This window comes from Heloderma suspectum, chromosome 1 (genome assembly GCF_057233095.1).
Source record: "Heloderma suspectum isolate Gila_16-S chromosome 1, 16-S_ref, whole genome shotgun sequence".
Taxonomy (NCBI): Eukaryota; Metazoa; Chordata; class Lepidosauria; order Squamata; family Helodermatidae; genus Heloderma; species Heloderma suspectum.
The window spans coordinates 381,566,970-381,593,119 of NC_139458.1; the positions used below are offsets into that span (position 1 = coordinate 381,566,970).

Below are 26,150 nucleotides of genomic sequence, written 5' to 3' on the forward strand. Positions count from 1 at the left end.
CACAAGGCTAAACATGCCTAGTTCTTTCAGTCATGAAAGAACTTCCATTTTTTCTTCCATGGAAATAGTGGTGTAAGAATTGGCCAAAGTAGTAGTTTGCACTTTCAGGGTCTTTTGAGGAAAATTGTAGGAAATAATAATAATAAAGTGTGAGATCTTGATTTAGGGTGTGTTCCTCCCCCTCCCCCCTGCATACATTCTCTCATTTTTCATTTCTCTTTTTAGTTTTTACATTTCTGTATTTGATCTAATCTTCTTTGGTTTTCTTCACAGATCCCTGGACCATGGCAATCAGCAAAAATTCTCACAGGAAATTTTTCTACAACAAGACAACACATAACTCCACATATGAGCTGCCTCCAGAATCTGTTGCACCATTTCAGTGAGTACCATTCAACAAATACAGCCAGTTTATCCAGGAGAAGGGAGGCCAGTAGTAGCATCATATCAGCACTTCTGTAGTGCATGGATCTCTCTCCAGCATTATTTAAACTGTGTGATGATGACCCAGAAATGTCCAGAGAAGCTTTATCATTTAAGGAAACTGTGAGGAGGTTCTGAACTACTATGCTTTACAAGGTATTGTATTCCTTATAGTTGGCTGTCCATGGTGGTAAGGTACCCCAGCATGACTTGGATGCATATGACAGTAGATATGCTAGGGTGGTGTGGATTCCTTGTCAGCTTCCATCCTTCTGTAAAAGCACTGAGAGACTTAGGTGTCAGGGACACTACAGATATAAACTGGTTTCAGACTGGATTATATGTCATGATTTGAGCCAGACAACACTGGGGATAGTATTTATAAGGATGCTGAGATTTATTTGGTTAGACCTCTGGCCCCTTCAAAGGTTCCAATTGAAACTGGTTACACTTTGTAGTGTAGGGAAACCTTCATTTTAAAGGCCTGCAATTGGCTCTGTGGTACCGGAAGAAACTGGTTAAAAATCCAAGAAAAGGAAGCATTGTATCAAGGCTTGTGGGATGGGAGTTGCAGGGAGGTCAACTCTGGATACCTGCAACACTTTTGGACAACAATTCTTCAGAACCCACTTGAGCACCTATCAGTAAAAGTAGAGGACTGTGGCTTACCCATGTATCCAAATCAATGGCTTGTGTTCTGTATGTGTTCTCCCTGCTCTGTAGCCTGGTGATCAAAGGGAGTGACTTCTGGGTCCTGAATTCTGGGCCTTGCAGGTAGCAAGACAGAAATAAGAGTGAAGTGACTTACTCACACATAATTCCTTGAATCTGCTGTAGTAATTCCCTCCTTATTGGTTTTCCTAACTTTGGCCCTTATTATAAATTCTGCCACCAACAGAATTTATAGTAATTCTCTTGCATGTGTTTTGCTTGCAGCTTCAAGCATGTTTCTCCCCCACTCTTTTGTTCACTTCATTGGATTTCACTTATTTTTTTGTATAAAATTTAAGCTCCTCTTACATTGAAGTTCTTTAATCTCTAGCTCCTTCTTACTATTTTTCTCTGTCTCTATATCCGCCCCCTCTCCCGTTATTCCTTTCACTAGGGATCTGCGTATTTTGATGGTTACTCTTCAAGCCAATGTTTGAGGTTGCTAGCAAACTCTCCATTCCTCACATCCTGTGGCCTGTGCAGGGAACGTGGAGGAGGGGTGTTTATCCTTGTGCTGAACTTCTGCAGAATGTACAAGAAGTGCCTTCTGCAAAAAGCTCAGGAAAGAGAGAAACCACCCCACTTCGCTTCTCCAAATTCTTGTGGTCAGGAGGGCTGGTTTCTCTCCTCCAAGGTGAGCTTACACAGGAGCATTTGCCAGGGAGCCACGGATGCTCTTCTGGTTTATAGTTTTTAACTTAACCTCCTGCTGTCTACCTTTCTCCTCGTATCGCTCCATATCTTTGGAATTTTCCACCCACTCTACCAACTTTCTTTAAGCTTTTAGAAGCAACTTCTAAAAGCTTTATTTCTTCTCTCAAATTTTCCTGAGTAAGTCTTTCACCTTTACTGGGTCCAGGTTCATAGCATCCCTTTCAGTGTCCCATCCCATAGATTGTAAGCCTGCTGTTTTAGCTCCTCTATACAGTCAGGGCCAGAAATTTTGGAACAAGGATAACTGTTTTGGTAGTTGGCCTCTGTACACCACCACATTGGAAGTGAAAGGAAACACACCCAGATGGGAGCGAAGTCAGGACTTTCAGCTGTAATTCAAGGGGTGTGACAAAAGTGGGGCACTAACCATTCAGGAAGGACAGCCAGTGGCATACACACACACCCATCGTTGGTGGCTCATAAGTAATGGAATGAATGGCTGACAAGCAGCTGGATGGCCAGGTGTGGCCTGTTTCCTGGGTACCCCATGACCAATCAAGCAGATAAAAGGCCTGGAGTGGTTCTGAGTGTTACATTTGCATTTGGTAGCTGTTCACTGGAACTCCCAACATGAGGTCTAAAGAGGTGTCCATGCAAGTGAAGGAGGCCATCATTAGGCTGAGGAAACAAAATAAACCCATCAGAGAGATGGCAAAAACAGTGGGGATGGCCAATACAACAATACAATACAATGGAACTGGGTCACTGCTGTTTATTGATGACCTGACTGCTGATAAAAGCAGCAGAATGAATTCTGAAGTGTATAGGGCTATACTTTATGCTCAGATTCAGCCGAATGCTGCCAAACAGATAGGGCACCACTTCATATTGCAGATGGATAATGACCCAAAACATACAGCAAAAGCTACCCAAGAATTTCTCAAGGCAAAGAAGTGGGATGTTCTTCAATGGCCAAGTCAGTCACCTGATCTCCACCCAGTAGAGCATGCTTTTCATTTACTGAAGACAAGACTGAAGGCAGAAAGACCCACAAACAAGCAGCAGCTGAAGGCAGCTGCAGTAAAGGCCTGGCAAAGCATCTCGAGGGAGGAAACTCAGCATTTGGTCATGTCCATGGGTTCTAGACTTCAGGCAGTCATTGACTGCAAAGGATTTTCATCCAGGTATTAAAGGCAATCCTTAAGTTTGAAATGATGTTGGTTTGTTCCATTACTTATGAGCCACCAACGATGGGTGTGTGTGTATGCCACTGGCTGTCCTTCCTGAATGGTTAGTGCCCCACTTTTGTCAAACCCCTTGAATTACAGCTGAAAGTCTTGACTTCGCTCCCATCTGGGTGTGTTTCCTTTCAACTTCGATGTGGTGGTGTGCAGAGGCCAGCTGCCAAAACATTGTTCCAATATTTCTGGCCCTGACTGTATATTACAGCTTTCCCCATGTATAAAGGGAGCTCACAGGATTATAAATTCCAGTTATAAATTTAAACCAATGATGTGTGCTCCAAACAACACAGAAGAATTGTAGCGTATCCAAGCAGGGTTAGGAGGAGGGTTGACAACTCTTTTTTATGTGGATTGTGTGGACAGTGAGGGTCTCATTTTTAGGAGTTTTGTTTATCCTGTGAAAAAAGCCAGGCTAGATCTAAGAGTGCCTGAGACCTGGGAACTCCTGCTGACTCACTTCTAGTTCCCATCTTTCTTGCAATGATGGGTTTTGAGTGAAACTGTGGGAGCCCTTTGAATTCCTTGTCAGCTTGCTAAGCAGTCAGTCAGCAGTAACTCAGCCGCTTTCACAAATTTCTTTCCACCCCCTACCCCCACCTTGCATATATCTCATGACAGCATTTCGGCACAAAACTTAAGTGTGGCTTTAAAAACAACGGGAAGGAAAAGGCTTATGTGTGATTTTGACAATGGATGCATTGCATTATCATTTGTGAGCTTTAATGTTGCTGTAATTAGATGCTGATTTTTTGTGTCACATTGCTAATATCACTCTCTTAGAACAGTGTAGCTAAATAGGTTGTGAATATTAAATGCCAGTAATTGTTGGACTTGAAGGCTGCTGTGTCTGTGGCAATTAGGTACTCCATTTTTTTCCAGCATGACAGCAAACTAAGGAGAGACTCTGAGCTCAGGAATGGGTCACTGACCAATGAGAGAGATCCAAGAGAAGGATTTTTTTTAAAGATCTGACTGTACTAAACTTCTTTATCTAAAATGTCAAGTTTGCTGAGCAGTCAGAGTTGCTGCAGCTCCTGCTGTGTCCGTTCTGTTTGCTGGACCTTCTGAAGTCTCCTGCAAGGCCTTTTATAGATTCTTGTGAGATTGCTTCATTTCCCTCACCCTCTCAGAAGCCTAATTTTTTTTTTTTAGCTCTGTGTGTGTTGGGTTTCCCTCCCTTCCTACACAAAAGGCATTGATTCTCTCCTCCTATTCAGTGTTTTGACTTGAGGCCAAACTAAGGCTGTTTCTCTTAAAACAACTTCTTTTTATAGACCAGACAGGGGTGTCTCTGTCTACAGTAGCAGCCCTTTAGTTTTTGTATCCTGCAGAAATGATCAATGCTCTTGGCAAAGTTAGGCATAGGAGTAAAGGTGGCCAAACTTTTGTTTTACCATATGATTGACTTCCAATACTTGGAGACTCCTGCATAAGATGCACATTCCCACTTCAGAGTTAGCCAGCAGATCCCTTCTTCTTCTTGCTAAGCCTGCCATCATGCTAACTGCAGCAGTGCAGGAGAAACATAGAGACATGGCCATAGTATAAATGAAGGTCCTTATCAGTTGCATCCAGTTGCTAGAAGCAGCAGAAGGCAAGCCTGTGTGGGCTGCTTGAATATTTACTTTGGAGGCAGCTGGGAAGACTGAATAATACAGAACAGCCAGCAGTTAGAAATGTAGGCTGCGAGTCTGAAATTCCCTCATCCAGGACAGAGCCTTAGCTATACCACATCATAGTATAAAATTTCTGTAGAAAACCCAATGAAGAACTTGGGGAAACGTGCAACCAACACTGACTGAAAGACACCTTGAGAAGACTGAGGGGAGATATGATAGCGCTCTTCAAGTACTTGAAAGGTTGTCACAGAGAGGAAGGCCAGGATCTCTTCTCTATCATCCCAGAGTGCAGGACATGGAATAATGGGCTCAAGTTACAGGAAGCCAGATTCCGGCTGAACATCAGGAAATACTTCCTGACTGTTAGAGCAATACGACAATGGAACCAATGACCTAGGGAGGTGGTGGGCTCTCCCACACAGGAGACGTTCAAGATGAGGCTGGACAGCCATCTGTCAGGGATGCTCTGATTTGGATTCCTGCATTAAGCAGGGGGTTGGACTCGATGGCCTTGTAGGCCCCTTCCAACCTTACTATTCTGTGATTCTATGACACTAACTAGGCTTCTAGCCAGGCTTCAAGTAGTGAGGGGATCCTCTTGTCATCCACAAGTCCCTGTCCACACCTCCAGCCCCTAGCCATCATTTTGATTGTCCCACTTCTGGCCTTGCATTATTTGGAGTTGGTTCCTCTGGCTAGGAAAGTTCAAGACGTGGGACTTGCACCAACTCCTCAGGAGGAATTCAAAGGCCAATTTCTTGCTTTTGAAGGTGAAACAGACTTGTGCTGGGCTCAGTTTTTGTGTGGTCAGTTAAGAAAATTGGTGGGGTGGAGAAGGAAAAAAGCAGCAGCTCAGACGAATGGTCAGTTGTTCTGCTCCTGTCTCCGCCACCTTCAACCTTAGTCACCCATCGTGGCAACAAAGGGACGAGGAATGCTTGGGGACCATCTTTGCCAGAATATTACAGATTTTCCAAAATACCCAAATGTAATAAGAAATAATGTACTCATTTGTATCAAGTTGTGTACAGCATTTGGGCCCTTTTGGCATTCAGTCAGATTTTTAAAATCCCTAGAGATGATTCAGTACCTAATCTGGGTTTCTTAGAGATCCTCCTGTATTTCCTGTGAACACACATATACCACCAAACATCTTTGAAAAGAACCCTTTTGTGGCCTATGAAGGCTGATTCTAAAGAACTGCCTTATTCGGAGTCAAGATCATTTGACCTGATACCATCCATCTTGACTCGCGTTGCCTTTTCAGCGATTCAAGCAGAGGTCTTTGCCCTGCTACCAGGGATCTTTTAACTGGCGATGCTGGGGGCTGGGGGGCCATATATATGTATCCAGTGCAGCCTCCATCACCCGGGTCTGCTTTCTGTGCTGATTTGTATCTTCTTTGCCCACAGCATTTGTTACTTCGGTCGCCTCTTCTGGGAATGGGGGGAAGGCGTTAAAGTGCACGACTCTCAAAAAAGGGAAGATCCAGAGAAGCTGTCCAAAGAAGCTGTTTTATCCTTCATCAGACAACATTCACCCTATGACCAGTCTCTCATCAGGTCCTGGGGGCCAGGGAATGAGCCTCGGTTGGAATCTTCAGCAGCCGATTAGAATGAGTTTCTTCTAAGCACTTGCAGGGAGCCATGAAGGAAAACTGTTGTCAAGGTCAGATCGGGTGGTAGGGGACTCAGTGCAAAACAAATGGAAAGAGGCTTCAGACTGCAAAACAGCACTGTACATAAGTATCTGCTCCGGGCAGCTTGTGCTGCAGGTACCATAGAGGTAAGACTCCTGGAGCAATGGACATTCTTCTGGATTGATCCTCACCATACTTTTCTAGGGCTGTTCCCACCCCTACTCTGAACACCTGGCATCTGGACTCCCATGTAGCAGGTAGCACAGCAAAGAAGAGGGTGCACACAGCTCCCCAGTAGCACCTGTAAGAGTGGAGGACTATGTGGCTGCAGACAAGCCTGGTCAAGTGGGGAAAGGAGGGCTTTTGTCCTCATTTTTGTCTCTTGGTTCTTCTCTGCACAGTGAGCCTAGCGTGAGCCCATTCTGACTCTTGCAATACCTGTCTCCTTTGCGCATGGTTCCAGCCTGGGGGTGCTGGTGTCTTAGCTGGAAGAAATCAGAGAAACTGAGGTCTTGATTGCAATAGTTTAGGTGCACTTATTGCCAACAGTGATTTGTGACTCTGTTCAAAGTTGGATGTTACGCTTCTATGCAAAGTAAGTCTGTTATGCTCTTTCCCGCTCCCCACATGCAGGTATGGAACCCCAAGCAGTTTCACCTTTGAAATTCACAGGCTCTGACTAGATCTAGAAAGATGTTATGCCGTTGTCTGTGCTTGAGGCATACCCAATGGTTTTCCTTTGTTCAGAAAGTTGGGGAGGTTTGGGCTTTAGAGGACTGGTGGCCTTTGAGTAGCATAGGGATTGATCCAGTGTAACAGCCACAGCCCTCTTGTAGAGAGATCCCTTTCTCTTGGTCTTTTCAAATCTTAAACTAGGGTTGGGAAACTTCTATATGTCTGGATCAAAAATCCTGTCTGGAGTGAAGTCACTAGGGGATCATTCATGTTTTCTCCGATAACCCCGATAATGTAACCTCTGCTTTTGCAAGCTTTATTTCAGCACTTGCGTTCCCCAGGTGCTGAGAACAAAAGGCCAGCTGAAAGAGCAGGACTGTGCTTTCCCCATGTTGTGACTTTACTTAGGATGTAAGGAAAACCTATGCTCTTATGTTTTCTAATGTGAGCCAGCCATTACTATACAGCAGAAGGCTCCAGAGTTGGTGAAGTCACTGAAATATTTGCACATGTTGGCAAGAAGAGAGTGTTGACTAGAGGCGGGGGTTGGCTAGGTTGTGCTTTAAATAATTTGCGAAGGCTCCTATAACTGAAGGCACCATCAAAGTCTCAGCCCCTCTCACATCTAAACACTCAGAACGGGAAATGGACAAGGGATACAGAGGTCAGCTGTGGGGGAGTACAGCTCCACCCAAATTGGGCAGCACAGAGCTCATTTTAAATTCCACACAACCCCATATAAGTAGTACCTATATCTTGTGCCTGTTTGTTGAATTTGAGTGAATCTCAGAGTGAAGAGGTCCAGCCTTCTGAGCCTGCTGTACTTCAACCGCAAGATCAACAGATGTTCATACTTCACTTTAGTTATAGCAGTTGCCTAGTTTAATCGGTGCTCTGTATGAGTGGCCCTTGTTTCTAGGTTTCTTTAGTAACGGAAGGAGTTCTAGGCTGAAGTTTAAAGCTGTCCTCCTTGCACAAAGGCTGTAGTCTCTGCGGATCAAGCATGAGTGGGGGAGGCTGCTTTATATTGGAGGATCATCATTGGGTGATGCCAAGGTTCTGCTTTCAAAGTGTTTTTGGCAGGAATGGGCCAGGTTCCAAATCAAATTGCCTTCCCATACAGGATGGTTCTTCGTCTGAAGCCTGGGCAGAATACAGGGGAAGCTGAACCTCACCTAATTAAGGGATGCTTTATTTCAAATGCGAAGGGACAATGGTGAAAAAATAACCTGCAATGACTCCGATGTGAACTTCGTGGTGTTGGTTTAAAACAAGTTTTTGTTTTAAGGAGTAGCGGGATGAGTTTTGAGCTGCCTCCTCTCATGAGCCTCATATGATATCAGATAAGCCAAAATGAACCATTTTGCTTTTGATCCTTTCCTGTAACTGACAGTGGGTGTTCTTGATTTTTCAGGGGCATGTTCCCCGCTCAGGACCTCCTTGCATGTTGGCATAGAGTATTTCAGAAAGAGGATACTGTCCCAAGACCAGGGCCCTTCTGATTTGTTGTCTATATTATTGGAGAGTGAGTGGCAGAGGAAGGTTGTGTATTGGGAGGCACAATAATATCTGAAATGTCTGCCCTCACTTTATTCACCACTGCTATAGCTATTGTTCCTTTTCTGCAGGGCTGGGAATTGCTGTTAGTAAAGGCTGCAATCTCATCTTGGGGTCAAGGTTCTTCCATTCCAAAGTATACTGGGGTCTCTGGCTTTTTAAGGCATTTCAAAATTTAACTCTTTAAAGGTTGCATGCCTGAAGAGGACAAAGACCCTAATGAAAATTAGAGCAGCTTAATTTCAGTATTAGAGTATGACTTCTTTTAGGTAATTCAGAGCAGAAATACCCTTAGCATGGAGGGGATACTAAAAAGAATGGGAAAGTCCCTGTGGGTAATTCAATCTGCCCTTGCCTGTTCTCTTACCAGCCCACAGGGGGGAAAAGGTCAAACATGTCTTGCTGAAAGGAATGTTTACACCATGTGTTCTGTGAAGCTGTGTATCATATGTGGTTACTTCTCATCCTTTTTTGTCTGTGCATTGCCAATACAATCCTTATAATTCAGAAATGTCCTTTGTTCTTGGCTTAGATGAATTTCCCAGAGCTCTGCTGTACACACTGGCCTGAGGAAGAAAACCCTGCTCTGGCCTGAATTTTTTTTTTTTTTTTAAGAAATGGGAATAGAGAAGCTGTGATCTGCTCATCTTTTCGCATCTCTGAGTTTAGATAAAGACTGACCTAAGTCCCAGGTAGTTTATGAATGCTGATGCTTTAGCTTGTATAAGAATGCAGATCTTTTCAGCTATAGAAATCTGTTTGGCGTGTGCACCTACCATTCAGCCATTATAATTTATTATCAAACTCAGAAGGAGGACCCTTCCGTTGAGCTCTGTTACATAAATATATAAACTAATAAAGCCTTCCTACTTGGCACTATTATTTGTTAGGCAGAAACAGAAGGGAAACAGAAGGCAGATGATCTGAGCTTAAGGGCAGGTTTATTCAAGTTTTGAAATTGGTCAGCGTGCTCCCTGCCCTGCTGCCCCCAGGAAGCCCTCATGTCTTGTGCTGTTCACAGTTGTTCCACCTCTGCACATGTGCAACAGCAGAGAAAAGTGCAAGGATATGGGAAAAGGAAGAGAGGGAGACTGGAGAGAAAAACCTTATTTAAGTAAAGAGGAGGATTTCATCTTCGAATTGCCCAATACTGGAACAGTTCAAGGAGCTGATTACACTTGGGTAGTTTCTTGAAAGCAAGGAAATGGAGCCATTACTGATTATTCTACTTTGGATAAATTTGTATTTATTAACTGTGTTTATGGCCACCATATAAAACAATGGTGCAGAATCTCTTAGGGCCTGAGGGCCAAATTCCATTTTGGAGGAGCTTTCAGGGGCTACATTCTAATAGCGTGTGTGTGTGTGGGGGGGGGGGGGTGCCAAATGCAAAAGGGGCATGGCCAAAAATACCAGCACATTGTAGGTTCAAGCTCGTACTGCCAGAAACTAGGCTTTAGGAGAGGCATTTTGACATTTCGGAATGGGGAAAAACCTGCACAAAAGCCCTGAAACCACCAAGCTTTTCATGATTGTGGGGGAACGGGCATGACCATCTGAGGAACACTGGCGGGTCTGACTGTTATCCCAGGAGGGCCAAATTTGTCCCCTGGGCCTGAGGTTCTGCACCCCTGCCGTAAAAAAATACATCAAACAATAAATGCTATTAAAAATGAAAACATAATTAAAATGCACATTACTGAGAGACTCAGACTACTAAGTGATTTAAAAGGTCTGCATGAATAAAAGTGTCTTTTCTTGGCACTGAAAAGACCATAAAATGGCACCAGGTGACCCTCTCTGTGAAGGCTGTTCCATAACTAGGATGCCACTCCTGAAAAGGCCCTCTTCTCCCTAGTGGCCAATCAGTGGCCTCTAACCAAACTTCAGCCTCTTCTCCAAAAAAATACCTTGTGTTCTGTTAATGTTCCTCAGATGTTAATGGTGAGGATTTCCTATGATGAATTAGAGGTGTCAGAATTCATTGGCTTGGAAAGCTGACCACACCCATGAGACAGTCTGGTGAGGAAAGAGTGAGGTTATCCTAGTCAAATCATTAGTAGATCTCAGCAACAAGCTGTTACATTGTCCAGCAGGTGTAAACTACAACAACCAGTAGCACAATGGCTGCTGAGAGCACTACGATCTTGCGATTCTCACGGCGAAGCACTTTTAATTCTTTCTCTGAAAGAAGAAAAACAAAACACACAGTCAAGATGCTACTTTCACTTCAAAATAAAACAAACAAATTGAGGACATAAACTTCTTACCATAAATCTGACAGAATCAGGATTTTCAACATCTCTCAAGCAGTCCCAGACTGGCCAAATACCACAGGCATTTTCTATTTCTTTCAGTGCTGCCTCTACAAACTACTGCTGTAGAACTCTACACGAATAAGCCTTTTAATGTTCCTTAAGCTTTTCAACTACCCTTTGGAATAGGGCTTGCATTTTTCTTATTACAAATATATGCCCCCCCTCTTTTTCTGCTGCATGCCTTGAAGGTGGATAACTTCTTCAAACAAAGAAACAAACAAAAGATAATGAGGCCTGAAACATAATAACAGATCTGAACAAAGGTCAAGTCAGAGTCTGGAGGCCTGGTTCTAAGCACTATGTTAAGCCTTCATTTTGCACTGGATGCGTGCCTGCCTGAGGTTTCCATACTGTTTTACAAAGGTGGAATAAAAATAATTGTCTCCATTTTATGGAGGGGTGAGGCAGACTCAAGATGTACAGAATGTCCCTCTACAATTAGACCTGCTGCACTGACATGACTTACACAATCAGCCTGTGGCTTCTGTTTGCTGCTTAATCCTTTCAGGGATAACCAGGGGACTAAGAAAATGGCTTCTTGCGAACCACCAAATGTGGTGCTTTAATTTAATCCATGGAATGATTAGGAGAGGACTGTGGTGGTGGGATTCCTTTTGGTATGTGAGGATAAAACATCTGTCTCAATAGCGCCACCCATTTAAGATCCCAAATGGTTGAAATGTCATCTTTTGTTAGTCCAATTACTTAAGACGAGGGGTGGGATGGGGGAATGGAGGGTAACAAACTTTAAAGATTCCCAGGAATCTTTAAGCAGGAATTGGAACATTCTTATGAAACCTTTGAGCCAAGAATCTTAAGCCTACTTCTGAAAGAGCTCTGTGCAACTCAAGAGGATTCCTTGGATTCCTGCATTGAGCAGGGGGTTGGACTCAACGGCCTTGTAGGCCCCTTCCAACCCTACTATTCTATGATTCTATGAGGCTTAGTCTAAAAACAGTTAATTAAATAATGATCTAAGCTGACTGACAAATATAAACATTTTACTTATCTACGTGTGGGACATAGAATATCTTGAAAAGAGACAAACCCGTTGCTTCCAAAGGAATTATTAGTTGGCATAGGCTTGACTGACTAACTGCAGGACTGGTCTGAATAATGTGTAGGCTCTTTCTCTTTGGAGCTGGCATGTCCTTGCTAACTACAGAAAGTGCAGCATCTATGTTGCCTGCCAGCTCAGTTACTTTACAAAAAGGGTGTGTGCTCTTTTGCTAATGGTTCAGAAGGAAGTGCTACGTGTTCCCTGCAGGACTGACAACCCTGACCAGTCCCCAGAGCTGAGGTCCCAATCTGTATTGGGCATCTCAGCCTAACCTCTGTGAGAATAAAGTGGGATAACCCTGAATTCCTTGGAGGAAGGAGGATGGGATATAAGTGTGATAAATCAAACCTAGCTCAAGATTAAGTCAAAGGCTATTCAACAGCTGCACTGCAGCTGCTTTTGTACACCTACTCTGTGCTCCTATACAGCAATCAAGCTTATTCAGAGACAATTTCAGTGCTTTTGTAATTTCTGGGAGAGGTTATACTGCAGGGACTGCTTATTTGACAATAGAATCATTGTTGCTGACTGCATTGGCGGCAGAGGTCAGAGCACAGCTCAGCGTGCGACTGCTAGAGGAGTATGATTTTTAATGGGAAGGCTCGGGTGTTAATACAACAGCTCAGGCGGATGTCCCCTTGTATTTGTCAGCTCCCTAATGGAGGCAGCTTTACAAGATTAGCCCAGTGCATTAGAACGCAGGCAAACGGGCTCTAGGCCTTGGCTGAAGTGTAGGGCTCACTGCAGCCATGATGTTATTATGGGATGCTTCTCCTTGCAACAAGGTGGCACGCAGCTCCCTTCCTGCCCCCGAATGCTGGGGTTAAACATTAGGAAGAACTTTCCAATGCTGAACTGTTCTTAGTAGATGCTGTGGCAAGGAGGCTATGAAATGTCAATCCTTTGAAGCTTTTTTTTTTTTTTTTTAAGAGTCTTCCAGGCATTTATCATGAATAATACTAGGACAGCATTTACTGCAACCAGAGGCTGGCATACATGATCCCACTGGGGCCTTTCTAATGCTAAGGGCCATTTTTACACATTGCCAGATCAGGGTTTTCCACAGAATATAAACTCAATAGGGACCTAGCTGCAGCCAATCACAGCTCCCTGATGAGTTTACTTGTACACACTTGTATTTGCAAACATGGGTGAGCTGCTTTCACATTTTGAGGTGTAGACCTTCATGTATTTAAAGGTGTGTACTGGCTTTATGAGACCTGGCCCTGAGGTTATTTTCAAATCCAGATAGGGAAAGACAAGAAAGGTCTGTACAATTTATTTATTTATTTATTTATTGCATTTATACCCCGCCTTTCTCCCTCTCGCAAGGAACTCAAGGCGGCTTACATTATCCTCCTCCTCACCGTTGTATCCTCACAACAACAACCCTGTGAGGTAGGTTGGGCTGAGAGTCTGTGACTGGCCCAAAGTCACCCAGTGAGCTTCCATGGCGAAGTGGGGACTAGAACCCGGATCTCCCGGCTCCCAGTCCGTCACTCTCACCACTACACTACACTGGCTCTCAATTGAGATTTATATTAATCCAGCAGGTGGCAGCACAACCTAAATAGATAGTGGGCCAATAATAATAAAGCAGTTACTACCAGGGCCTTTCTGGAAAAGAGTTAGCATTAAAGTAGTACTCTCTCAATCAAGGCTAGTAGCATAGTATTGCATCTGTCTGTGAGAAGAAAGGTTGTAGACTTGCTGCAGAGAGTGCCTGTCTGCAACCTTTCTTTAAGAGTATATATGTGTTGCAGAGCAGGATTACGTAGTCTAGAACTAAGACTAAAGGTTGCAACATGGCAAGGCAGGTAGCCGTGCTGACTTTTCTTTTTCTTGCACTTTAAAAGACCGTATTAGTACAGTGGGGATCACTCAGCCTGTAGCCCAGAAAAAATACATGAATGCATAACAACTTCCCCCAAAAATCTATAGAGAGAAAGAATGTCACTCAGAAATAGGGGCATCATGGGCAGTAACCAGTCTTTGTGCAACATGGTATACACATCCATTTCAAATGTAACTGAGAGACTAATCGCATTTGCCCAGTCACAGAATACTGAAGACTACATTGGGGAAATTGAGATTTCCTGGTATGGCGACAAACAGAGGAAAGACATTTTCATTCACCCACAACAAGTAATGACTTGCATTCCTTGGTGTCGTTGCTTCCAGGTGGTGCTGGGATTCTTTGTTTTTGTTTCTCCAAATATATTTGGCTATATTGGCTTCCTGAACCACTTCCTTCTGTCTCTGCCAATTGCTTATTGCAACTTTGTTTGCCAATCAGGATGCTACCATATACCTACATGGGCCAGGAGTCTGCAACTGCAATGTGAAACAAAATATCCTGCTAAACATTTAGAGTCTCCATGACCAAAGGCTTTATCCAAACTGTTGCCCTTTTCTCTCTGTCACATATATATTCTCATTCCCTTAACAGCTCCCGCAAGAGAGAACACTAATTCAATTTCTCAAGGGCCATTTTCTTAACAGGAGGGTACCCTATGCTTTTCAGTGTTTGATGCAGAAGAGATTTAATGTGAGTGTAAGCATCTTTTTATCTTCTCACTGGGGGCACCTAGAAGTTAGAAGCCTAGTGATTGCAAAATTGCTTCGTTTTAAAAATCTTTAAACCAAACAAAACCAGGTCTGCAGAAACCTACCATATACAAGCCAGGGCCCCAAGTGGGATCGCTATCAGCTCCCTTTGACAGACAAGAGAAGTGCAGGGATTTTACAGATGATCTTGCATTCCCTTTAGTACAAAGCAAACAGTGCAGGATTTCTTTGCAATGAACAGCGTTTGGCCTCTTGTGTCTGAAGGTACAGCCTGTAGCCTGTTTTATTAAGATGGTTAATGGCCTTAATTTGTAAGGCTTCATTAAAGGAACATTCTCTTCATCGTGAAGGATGTAGATTTTTGGTGTGCATGTTTTTACTTTCAGCAAATCCTGGAACTACCATCACCTTTTTGGAGAAGAGGCCAAAATCATCCTGTGGCATTCAATAAATATCAGATGCTAAAGTAACAGGAACTGCACCTCTCATGTGCAATTGCAAAAGGTCAGAGCTGCATTTAAGTTCATAGTAATGTTTCCCTTGGAGCAGTGTAGCAGAGTGAGGGGTTAAGAGAATCAGCAGAAGTACCTGCTTCAAATCTCATGCACTTGATTAGGTGCCCTTAGGCTTACTACTCTGGGGTTTAGAATATAATAGCCCCTTCAGCATCCAAAACAAATTCCTGGGCAACATTGTGCTGACACAAATGGTTTCTTCACTGCCCTCTCTCCCTCGGAGGCTCTAAAATGAGCCCTAACCCATTTTCGGTTGGATTTGTCTTGAGTCTCTTCCACCATTGCTCTTGAGCTTCTCAGAAAACCAGCAACTATGTCAACCACCAGGGTCCTCTCCCCATTCCACAGATCAACCAGGGATTCAACAGGATTGCCAGCTCTAGTGGCTGGAATATTCCCAAAGAATGCAAGAATTCTTCTGGAACTAGTAATCTAGAAGGATGGGCCATTTTAATAGGTCCCCCACTCCTGCAGATGTTTGGGATCCCAGCCAACCTAAACTCTGTTAGGTAGTGATTTGTTCACGACAACTGAGTTCCTTAAAACTCCCCCACCCATAGATCAATTCATCCAGGCCAGCAGAGGGGGTGTCCCTCTGCATATGTAAGGCCAGATATTAAGGCAGGTGCATGGTTTCCATGGACACCATGAAATTTCAACTGCTCCCGATGAGAAGGCCTTTGCATGGATGCTAAAATCCCGCAACACAATCAATTTGGGGAGAAATCAAGACCACCTCTATTGGCTGGGGTCTCAGTGCCCCATCACCAGATGCATATACTCAAATCTTCAAGACTGTCAGATAGGACACCTTAATAGGGGGATGGATCCACAACAGATCACTACAACTCCACCTCCTCACCCATTGGATCTTGCCTGCGGCTGGATCCAAAAACTGGTGGGCATAGTTGGGTCATATTAACTCCCCTCCCATCTTCACCCAACTAGATTTCAGTCAAACATGGCGGCCAGTTTGTTCATCCAGGTTTCAATCCTGGATTGTAGAGCACTTCCTTGTTCTGATCTAGCATCAAGCAGCATCACCTTATGACCCAGCAGGTTTCTGCTAGAGCAATGAGGAACCTGTTGGTTGGATGGTAAACCAGAAAGAGGAACAGCCACAAGATGCCTCCTCTGCCTTCTCTTCTAATGTCCTGTTCCACCTCCACTGCCATGCCTTCCCCTGCCCGATATAACCGAAATGGCAGCACCCTCCCTCCTGTCCAACCACGTGTAGCCCAGCTTAAAAAACAATGAGTTTTAACAGATGAGCTCCTGCCCCTTTCTATGATCCACATACCCTTTGTATTCACCGACAGCTCTTTGCTCCCATCTTACCTCGCAGCAAAGTCAACAGCCTTAATTTTTGGAAAAGTTACACTATTTAAATGGAAATATATATAGGTTGATCACTGTTACAAAATGTGGGACTCTCTGAATTCCAATACATAAGTTCTGACAAGGAGTGCTGAAACTCTGTTTCAGAAGGCAATCAGGAGATCCCCATTAAAAAATGTTACTAAACTCAAGAGTAACTGAAATTATTTCAGTTTCACAACTTAGAACCTAAGAAGAGCCATGCTGGATCAGACAAAGGGTCCACCTAGTCTAGCATTCTCTTCACACAGAGGCCAACGAGCTGACTGTGGGAAACTCCTCCCTTTCCTAAGCCTAGCAAATAATAGGAACTTAGGATGAATCTTATGGATGAGCAGTTGCAAAGAGAATTACTATAATGCATTTCTTACCATAAGCTTCAGCTTTGGTTGCTAGCAAGTTTTTCTCTCTCTCCAGTGACTCTCTGCAAGGATGTGAGGAAGATGGTTAGACACTCTGGAAGAAGAGGTAGGGTAAAAGAAAAGTCTTCCCATCCCTGCTTGAGAGGGTCCTCTGGCACACAGACTAAGAGCCTAGTTAGTTTTCAGAAACAGCAGATGAGATGGTTTAACCTTATGTCTGGACTGTACCATTCCAAGTAGCTGGTGGGCGCTCATATAACTGAATGCTCCTCCACACAAAAACGGGCATGTCAGGGGGAAGGGTCTTAGCCTTGCCTTCTCTTGAACATGTTAGGGTTTTTTGTTTTTAATTGCATGCAGGAATGTTTAATTATTTGATTCCCTCCTTTACACTCTGATGTGGAATAGTCCAGACATGAATTTACTACTTTATTTGCTGTTTGTGAGAGCAACAACTAAGTCTGCTCCCTTCTACAGAGTTCTAAAACAAGACGGCAAGGGGGCTAGATTTGAATACATGAAAGTTTTCCAGAGCAACTCAAGGAAATATTCTTGCCCTTTTTTCCCCTTGAATATCTATCAGAGGCGCCTAACCTGCTTCCTCCAAAACGAAATGTTCTGAATGGAATTCACTTCTATATAGCAAATGGTGTGAAATCTTTCACTTTCATGTACATGTCCAGATCTTTCACAACAGGTTGGATTATCTAGCCTCATTCCAGGGATGCTGGGAATGGTAGTCCAGCACATATGGAGGAAGCCAGGTTGGGGAAAGTGGTTCTAGCTAAACAGCTGTTACCTTTTCCAAGGAGAGGAACCCGGCCAAGGCGTGTGTTGTTAGCTGCACACAAGGTGATTAATTAATCCATAGCTTAAAGCATGCGAACAAAACAAATGGCCAGAAAGTAGCACCTGCAGCAACGGCTCCATTGCAAAGGCTTCAGTGTGGCTAGAAATAAACATGCACGAGCAAACTATCTGCCAGTTCCGAGCAAGCTGCTCTGTGGTCTAGTTGGGGAAGGCAGTGAGCGTAATAGAGTTTGCTTCCCTGGAGAGTGAAGACGGAGTCAGGCTGGAAACAGAGCCAAACCAGACCGCAGCCAAGTTAAGGAAACAGCACAGGGTGTGTTAATGTTTGTAAAGGCAAAAGGAGGAAGACGCTTAGAAGCACATCAGAGGAAAGAGGGGCATCGGCCTGTTAGAAAACAGACACATTCAGACGTTTCAAAAGCAGCTTCTAAACGCCTACTGTACGAAAAGAGACTGGGAAAATTGCAGTGGACGCTTTGAGGATTAGAAAGGAACAGAGCCAAATTCTTAGCAATATGTTCAATAGGTGCCCAAACTAACCAGTCTGCTTCCACGTGGACTATATGCTTTCTCCTAGGATGGAACTAGACGTTAAGAGGGAGGACGCCCGTGCCACTCAAGTGTCTCCTTTCCCCTCTACATCTACATCACATCTAGCTTAATGCCATGTGCAACATGATGTCATCACACTGCTTTGCTCTGCCCTGTTGCCAACAGCCAGTGATACGAGCTGGAAACTGGGCAACGCACAGGGGAACAACACTGCATCATGGGTGTTAAACTAACGTTGTGGAAAGAAACCCAGAGTGATGGCAGCCCAAATTTCTCGTTCTGTTCTAAGAGAAGGGTGTGAGGCAGTGACTCACAGGTGACACATCTGGGCTAGATTCTCAAGACACTGTTGGTGCTATGAAAAGACAGCAAGGACCCTCAAACAGAACAAGGCACATCAAAAATGCACGCTTCTCTCTAGGACTGACTGGCCTAAATCACTGAACTTGCTGTGGATCAATATTATTAAATTATTATTATTTAATAATACTATTAAATAGTATTAATCCCTATGCATGGGTTTTGAATAACCTAGATCCAAATTCCACCACTGGTCAAGAAATTGGTATTTTTTTCTTCCCTGGTCATGCAAATGCTTCCAGAACGGTAAAAGCAGTACAACAGCACCTGATACATTGGAATGGTAATAAGAGGCACTGTTTTGCCATAACTCTAAGTAAGATGACCGGAGAGAGAGGAGGGAGCTGGGTAAAAGTTTTACAACTAGAGAAAGACAGTATCTTTGTGAAGCAGCTTCTTGTGAATCTCTGCTTTTATTTTTTATAACGCCAGTTCCTAGTCCTTATGGCAGCAAAGACAGGCTTGAAAGTGCCTGGGAAACTGCCAGATAAAGTCTCCTAAGCCAAAGGAGTAGCTGAATAAGGCCAGAACCACCCATTTGGCAGCACACCTGAATCTTCATCAAATAGCTGCAAACCAGTAGAGGGGACAATTTTCAGCAGAGAAGCAGCAGTGCTTTACCCTTCCTCTGACTAGAAGGGGCCCTTCCATGGTTCCAGACAAGTGTTTGCTGTTTCGGGGAGGGGGGAGTAGTGGGGCAGGCGGGGAGAGAACAAAAGCAATACACAGGGGAAAGATTTAGCATTCTCCTTCCCACTTGTTGCACATCTGCAGCTGTTTGACACAGACCTGGATCTAGCCCAAAATTCCGAGTGACCAGAAGAGAGACATTCTGTGCCCTGCACAGCTGCTTGCCATTCCTCATGTCTACAGAACTAGAAAAAGCGTGTGCAAAAAAAGCAAACACATGCTGTGCTTTTTTTTTTTTTTTTTTGCTTTTTTTTTTTAAAGCACAGAGTACACACAGCCATGCCTGCAGGCTGGGAACTTGCCGAAGGATTTGAAGATCGTTGTCTTGCCTTATTTTCTCCTTCACTCCAACCTGAACTCAGGATACTTGGTCACTGCCACATTTCCAAGTCATGAGAAGAAGTCCTTCCACTTTATGCTGCACTAATCTGACCACACCTGGAGTACTGTATCCAATTCTGGGTGTCTCATTTCAAGAAGGATGTAGACAAATTGGAACGGGTTCAGAGGAGGGCAATGAAGGTGGTCAGGGGCATGGAAAGCAAATCCTGCATGGAAAGGTTGAAGGACTTGGATGTGTTTAGCCTGGCGAAGCGGAGACATGAGAGCCCTCTTCTTATACCTGAAGGGCTGACACACAGAACAGGGCAAAGACTCGTTCTCCACTGTCCCAGAGGGCAAGATTAGATCTAATGGCCTTAAGTTACAGGAGAGTAGATTTCAGTTGAACATTAGGAGAAATGTCTTGAGCAGTTGACTGTGGAACCAATTATCTAGAGGAGTGGTGGGCTCTCCGTCACTGGGGGTCTTCAGACAGAAGCTGGACAGGTATCTGTTGGGGATTCTCTAGCTCTGAATCTACATCAAGCAAGGGGTTGGACTAGATGGTCTAAAATACACCCTTGCTTTCTATGATTCTATATATTTTATTTTAGCATGCTATATACATATTGTAGTAACTGTAGATGTTAGGCATAAGAGTAATATTTCATTTAGAGGAGATAAAACTGGTCAGGTGCTGCAAAATCTAGCATTTCTAGGCAGCAGCAGGCCAGCAAATAAATACGACTTAATCCACTAACAAGAGTTAAAAGGGGTGTGAAAGTACTTTTGTGGGGAGTGAACTTTAAGTGGTTTCCAGATATTAATGGGATGAAAACACCAAAGTAGCAGAAAGATAGTAAAAAAAAAGGGAATGTCTCAAGGAATAGGGAGAAATCAAAAACCTATCAGGGCTCAGAGTGTGCCCACACAAGCAATGTGGGAGAAGAAAGCAGTAGAGGGCCAAATTCAGTTGGGCTCTCATTCCACTTCCCCCATACCAAACTATCTCCTTTTTAGAGCAAGCTGCAGCCAGGGGAGCTCACTAAATCTCTGCTCTGTCTGGAGGTGTTACAATAGACAAATCTAGCCCACCAATGATTTGCATGAGCAACAGACACATGCAGCTCCACAAAACAGAAATGAATTCCCACTAGTACCTTCTCTCAGGAGTCAGTTCTTCTCTCCGCAGCTTAAAATCCAACTCCTCCAAGGCCTGCCTGCAGTGGGACAGCTTGTCTTCCAGGCAATCTATCTGAAACACAGAGACCACCAAGAATGACAAGACTCTCTGTCAACCGCTCAAAACTTCCACCTCAGTAAACATGGGAATTTGGCTGGAGACCGGTATGCTTTTGCTATCCCACCCTCCTAACAGAAATAAGCAGAAGACACAGCTGCAGATTAATCTTTCACTAGCCCTGACCCCTTTAAGCAAAACAGGCAGAGCCTCTTGGCTGGTGCCCAGCAACCTTAACAGTAAGGAGAAAAGGACCCTTTAGATAGATCAGTAACTGGCGATCTCACTGCCATATCCAGCTCCTGAAGAATGCCAGTTCACCCCATTCACCACCACAGAGATGCTGGACCTCTTCCAGCCTTAGGGCGGAATTCAATTCAGAGAAGCTGGGGGGGGGGCTGCATTCCAGGGGTGGGTAGGACAAAATAGGCCAGCATATTTTAGCTTAAAGCTCTCCCTGCCAGGAACTCAGCCTTGGGAGAGGCATTCCAACCTTTAGAAGGGGGTGGGGAATATGCAAAACCACCCAACAGTTGGGGGGAGGGGGAAGAGGAAGGGGGCGTGGCCATCTGGAGATGTTCAGCAGCCCTGCACCACCACCACCCTATTGCCAATCCAGGGCCAAAAAAGGTGTGTGAAAGGAGTTGTTGCCATGGTAATTAAACCTGCTGACTGTCCACTTTGGGGATGAAAGGAGGCCCTGGCCCATTATTCTGCATCCCTTCCTTAAAGTGGGCGTCAGATAAAATTGATTGCTGACCAGGGCTTTAGACACTCAACCTGCACATGACGTTACTCTTGATTTAGTACTTAGTGTACCACGATATACTTTCTTTAAAAAGAAAAATTCTCTTTTTAAAAGGGGGGAAATGTGGCAGGAACACACCACGGCAGAGGATTCCTAAACAACCAGGCGAGTTTTCTTTGTGGTGGGTCTCCACTACTACTGGAAATAGAGGTTGGGGTCAATATAGCAGAAAGATCAAGGAAGAGGTGGGTCTTACATTAATTACCATTAGTGCCCCCCTTTCGGAGGGGCTGTAGCTCAGTGGCAGAGTACCTGCTTTGTATGCAGAAGGTCCCAGGGTCAATCCCTGGCATCTGCAAGTAGGGCTAGGAAAAATTCTTGCCTGAAACACTGGACAGCTGCTGCCAGTCAGTGTTGACAACACTGGGCTAGATGAACCAATGGTCAGACTTGGTGTCTTATTCATCTGTGTAAGCTGCTCTGGGAGCCTTTTTTGGCAGAACAGCAGGGAAAAAATACTGTAAATAAATAAACAAAATTTAAGGCAGCTTCCTGTGTTCCTAAAACATTCCAAGGGTCGCTGCACCAAGGGACAGGTTTTCAAAAGGCAGAAATATGACTTAGAGATCCAATTTCCAATAAAAATCAACCTGAGGCTAGCATTAAAATGTCAATGGCAGCTTTAAAAAGTATTTCACTAAGGGTTGCTTTATATTATACAGATAATTATTTAGGAAAAACTGAAAACCTCTGGAAGACAGAAGTCCCAATCCAGCAAAAGAGACCAGTGCGAAGAAGCAAGTTTACACAAACACACAGTTGATTTGGATGTACATCAGGATCTGCCTTGTGATAATCATCTAGGCCCCAATGAAGTGGATACCTTTTGATAGAGATGCACATCTCCATCTGTGGGCCACTATAAGTTGTGCATAACTAGAGCTAGATGAGGAGAAGAGTGCTCATTTGCCACCAGTACACAGTCTGGGAAGCAAATGGCTGCTTCTCAGTCAGTGTATTTGCAGCAAAATAAATATTCATGTTCACTGCAAGTATGTATGTGTGTGTGTGCATGCATAGCCGTCAAGACTCATAGCTATTCACAGTCTTATCCTCCATGTATTTGTCTCATTGTCTTTTAAAGCTATCCAAGTTAGTGGCCATCACTGCATCTTGTAACAAATTCCATAGTTTGACTGCATGATGTGCAGAACGATTTCCTTTTTATCTGTCCTCAGTCTCCTACTATTCAGCTTGAAGAGAGAGATGTTCCTCCCCTCCCCACCTTTTTCTTGCATGGAGATCATCTAGGGCAGTGATCTCCAAACTGTTTTGATCATGCGCCCCTATCAGTAAAAAAAAATTGAGCATGCACCCCCAATGTATGTATATTTATTTATAAATTGTATACATGTATTACTGTACTGGTATATTCTGTACATTAAAAAACATACACAAAAAATAGAAATTAAAAGAAGAATGAGATAAAGATGAAATAAACAATATTTTTAAATAGTGTTTTTTTAATTTATTAATGGTACAAAAAACCTTTTTGCTCTTACTAAAAAATATTATATAATTTTTTTTAGTGTGCGCAATGTGACTGATTATGCTTTGTTATTTTTGAAAATCTTGGTTTAACACTTTGTGATACAGCAATTCGAAGGTCTGGTTCTAAGTTCAGTTTGTTTCGATACTTGGTTTTAACAGCTGTCACAGCTGTCACAGCATGTGCTTTCTTCTCAACTTTATTCTGCCAAAGGAGAGTGGGAAGGGTTAATCTCCTTCCTGCTCTCCTTCAGCAGGATGGCAGCTGTGCCGAGGCCGCCTTCCTCTGCCATGCCTGGCTGAGACTGGTGCAGTTGCTCTCGGTGGCTGCATCAGAGGCAGGAATTTCTTTCTCAGCTCCTGTCCCATCCTGCTGCTGCTGCCACCACCATCACTGCACACACCGGCAACTTGTCAGGGCAGCGGGAGGCTGCTCAATTATCAGGCAGCTCGTGCACCCCAATGGATCATCTTGTGCACCCCGCTTTGGAGACCACTGATCTAACGTCTCTTCCCACGTTAATATTCCACATCATACACTCTACCATGACTCCCTATGAAGATATGGGGAAACTAACACTCATATCCCTTGCTTAAGTAAAATGCAGCCGCAGCAAACCTTGGGATGCAGATGGATAGCTCCCTCATTTTCTCCGGGAACCAAGACATAATCTGCACTAGCTTTGCCACTATTAGACATCTTCATGCAGCCACATCTTCCCCCAAACCCAACTTTGGAAGAGGCCCAGGGACTTGCCCCAGGTGGATCAGGCAAATTAATTTGGGCAATTCAGAGTCCCAAGTGGATACTTTTAATGGCTGTGATCATCTTGTATTCAGCTGGCATTGCGGCAGGAAGCAACTGCTGCCTGCTTAAGATAGTCATCTAATTAGCCTGCTAATTTATTTTCCAGTAAAGTAGAGCGACGAGAGAGGGAAATGAACCACTGAAGCACACGAGCACATGGGATCAAGGACTTCAAGGATGGAGAGAATGCCTCAGAGCTGAGCTGGCTCCATAGGGAAAAGCGCCCCAGGGAATCCTGCTCATTCTGAGTCCAGGGGGAATCTCTGCTTTGCAATCCTTTATGGATGAAGCATCAGGAAAGAGATTCGATCGGTATCTGATAGCAACTGGGTGTTCTTTGTTGAACAGAAGAAGCAACTTTATGCTGTCAGAGAAATGGTCCATCTCAGCCAGTGATGCCTACTCAGAATGGCAGCAGCTCTCCGGGGGTCCCAGGCAGAGGTCTTTCTCAGCCCTGTGACCTGACACCCTTTTTAACTGGAGATGCCAGGGGTTGAATACTGGATGATCTGCACGCAAAACAAGTTATCCGCCACTGAGCTATAGCTCCTTCCTAGGCAGGGGAATTGGAAAGGGGAGCTTGTACCGATTGACAAGCAAAAGAAAAAGCTTGTCAGTCAGCACAAGCTCCCTTTCCAGTTGCCTTTTCCACTGCATGCAGCGTTGTGCACAAGCTGCCAGAAGCTGGGCTAAGAAAGCCCAAGTGTCCATCTGGGTCAGCTCTCCCATTAGCCTGCTGAGATGTACTGAATCCAGAGAGAACTGGGAGATGTTTGCTATTGCTCCACAGAAGCCTATCCCAGGAAGAAAAAGTCTGAAGGAAGGACATCCCTTCCAACAATTACACTGGGAAATCAATTCTACTGATCCTCTGATTAACCACTTTATGGCTCAGTTCTAGGCTAATTAGCAATTCTCACACTCTGCTCCAGGAAAGCAAGCAAAGCCAGCCTCAGGCAAGGCACAGGGAAGAAAAATCAAGACACAAGGACCCAATTTATGGCAATAAAAGCTGGCTGAGATGAGGAAAAATAGTAATGGACTATTTTACACATCTGTTCCAAAGATTACTGACATAAGGTATAAGAAACACTTTTAGCATTTGAAATGTGCTACATTGATAAGAACATAAGAAGAGAACATAAGAACATCAGACCAAGCGTCTATCTAGTCCAGCATTCTGTTCACGTAGTAGCCAACCGTCGAACCCACAAGGAGGTAGGGATGTACGGATTCCCCACTGTCCATTCCGGTGGGGAATCCACGGGGGGGGGGGGGGGAATCCGCCTCCCCCCCCGAATCTTATACGCAAGATTCACGGCTCTATTTTGCATCTAAGTCTATGGGGACAACCTGCCAATTGCCTTTTTTTTTTTTAAATGGCAATCGGCGCGGAGGCAAAGGGCTCCCGGTGCAACAAGCAGCCATGCCATCCCACGAGGAATCCTCCAGGGGAGGAAGTAAGTGGGGCCGATCCGCCACAGATTCCTGAGGTGAGATTCCAAAGAATCCGGCCTCATTTGAATCCGCAGCGGATTTCTGTAACACCCCTACAAGGAGGGCATGAGCGCAACAGCACTTTCTCACCCATGTTCCCCAGCAACTGGTGTACATAGGCCCACTGCCTCTGGTACTGGAGGTAGCACATAGCCATCAAGACTAGTACCCATAGATAGCCTTTTCCTCCAGGAATTTCTCTAACCCCCTTTTAAAGCCATCCAAATTGGTGGCCATCACTACACTAATGATGATGATGATTGATAATTAATATGTAGTAGTAGTAGTTTTCAATGTGCCACAAGACACTGCTTTTGCTGCAAAAGACCAACACAGTCACTGGGCTGGTTCACATGATCGCTGTAGCCCGCTGTGGCTTATTTAAGTCACAGTGGGTTGCAGCGGATGCCAGCTGCCACTTTGAATATTCAAGCCACAGCAGTTGGTCACCGTGGCTTATTGTGTTATGCAAACCTCGCAGGGGTGGCTTATATGAGGGTTAAACAACCCATGGGCTGTTTGGGGGTTATGCAAAGGTAGTTTAACTCTTGCGTAAGCCATCCTTGCCAGGTTAACACAACACGATAAGCTATGGTGACCGCCTGCTGCAGCTTGAATATTCAAAGTGGGCTGCCAGCACACACCAGTATGTGCTGCAACCCACCATGGCTTAAATAAAGCCATGGTGGGCTGCAGTGATCATCTGAACCCAGTCACTAAGAACAGAGCAGAGCCCTACTAGGTCAGAACAAAGGTCTATCCAGTGCAGCATCCTCTTTCCCAAAATGGCCAACCAGATACTTAGCCGGAAGATAATCACTACCCCTGTGGCTGCTGTTGCCTCCCAGCAACTG

The 26,150-nt window shown here is 44.4% G+C and overlaps 2 protein-coding genes across 11 annotated transcripts in view; one reads left to right on the forward strand and one right to left on the reverse strand.

The window, feature by feature from the left end:
- Window positions 1-11,371, forward strand: part of CMTR1 (cap methyltransferase 1) — a 68,884-nt gene extending 57,513 nt beyond the window's left edge. For all 10 annotated transcript variants that reach the window (XM_084828502.1, XM_084828507.1, XM_084828511.1 and 7 more), the window contains 2 exons: window positions 274-382; window positions 6,064-11,371. In XM_084828502.1, coding sequence (XP_084684628.1) covers window positions 274-382; window positions 6,064-6,265 — 311 coding nt within the window. In that variant the 3' untranslated portion in view covers window positions 6,266-11,371. The remainder of the gene's footprint in view (window positions 1-273; window positions 383-6,063) is intronic.
- Window positions 3,792-26,150, reverse strand: part of CCDC167 (coiled-coil domain containing 167) — a 38,651-nt gene continuing 16,292 nt past the window's right edge. The window contains exons 2-4 of the mRNA XM_084828513.1: window positions 20,616-20,710; window positions 16,732-16,784; window positions 3,792-10,706 (exon numbers count right to left, since the gene is read on the reverse strand). Coding sequence (XP_084684639.1) covers window positions 10,603-10,706; window positions 16,732-16,784; window positions 20,616-20,710 — 252 coding nt within the window. The 3' untranslated portion in view covers window positions 3,792-10,602. The remainder of the gene's footprint in view (window positions 10,707-16,731; window positions 16,785-20,615; window positions 20,711-26,150) is intronic.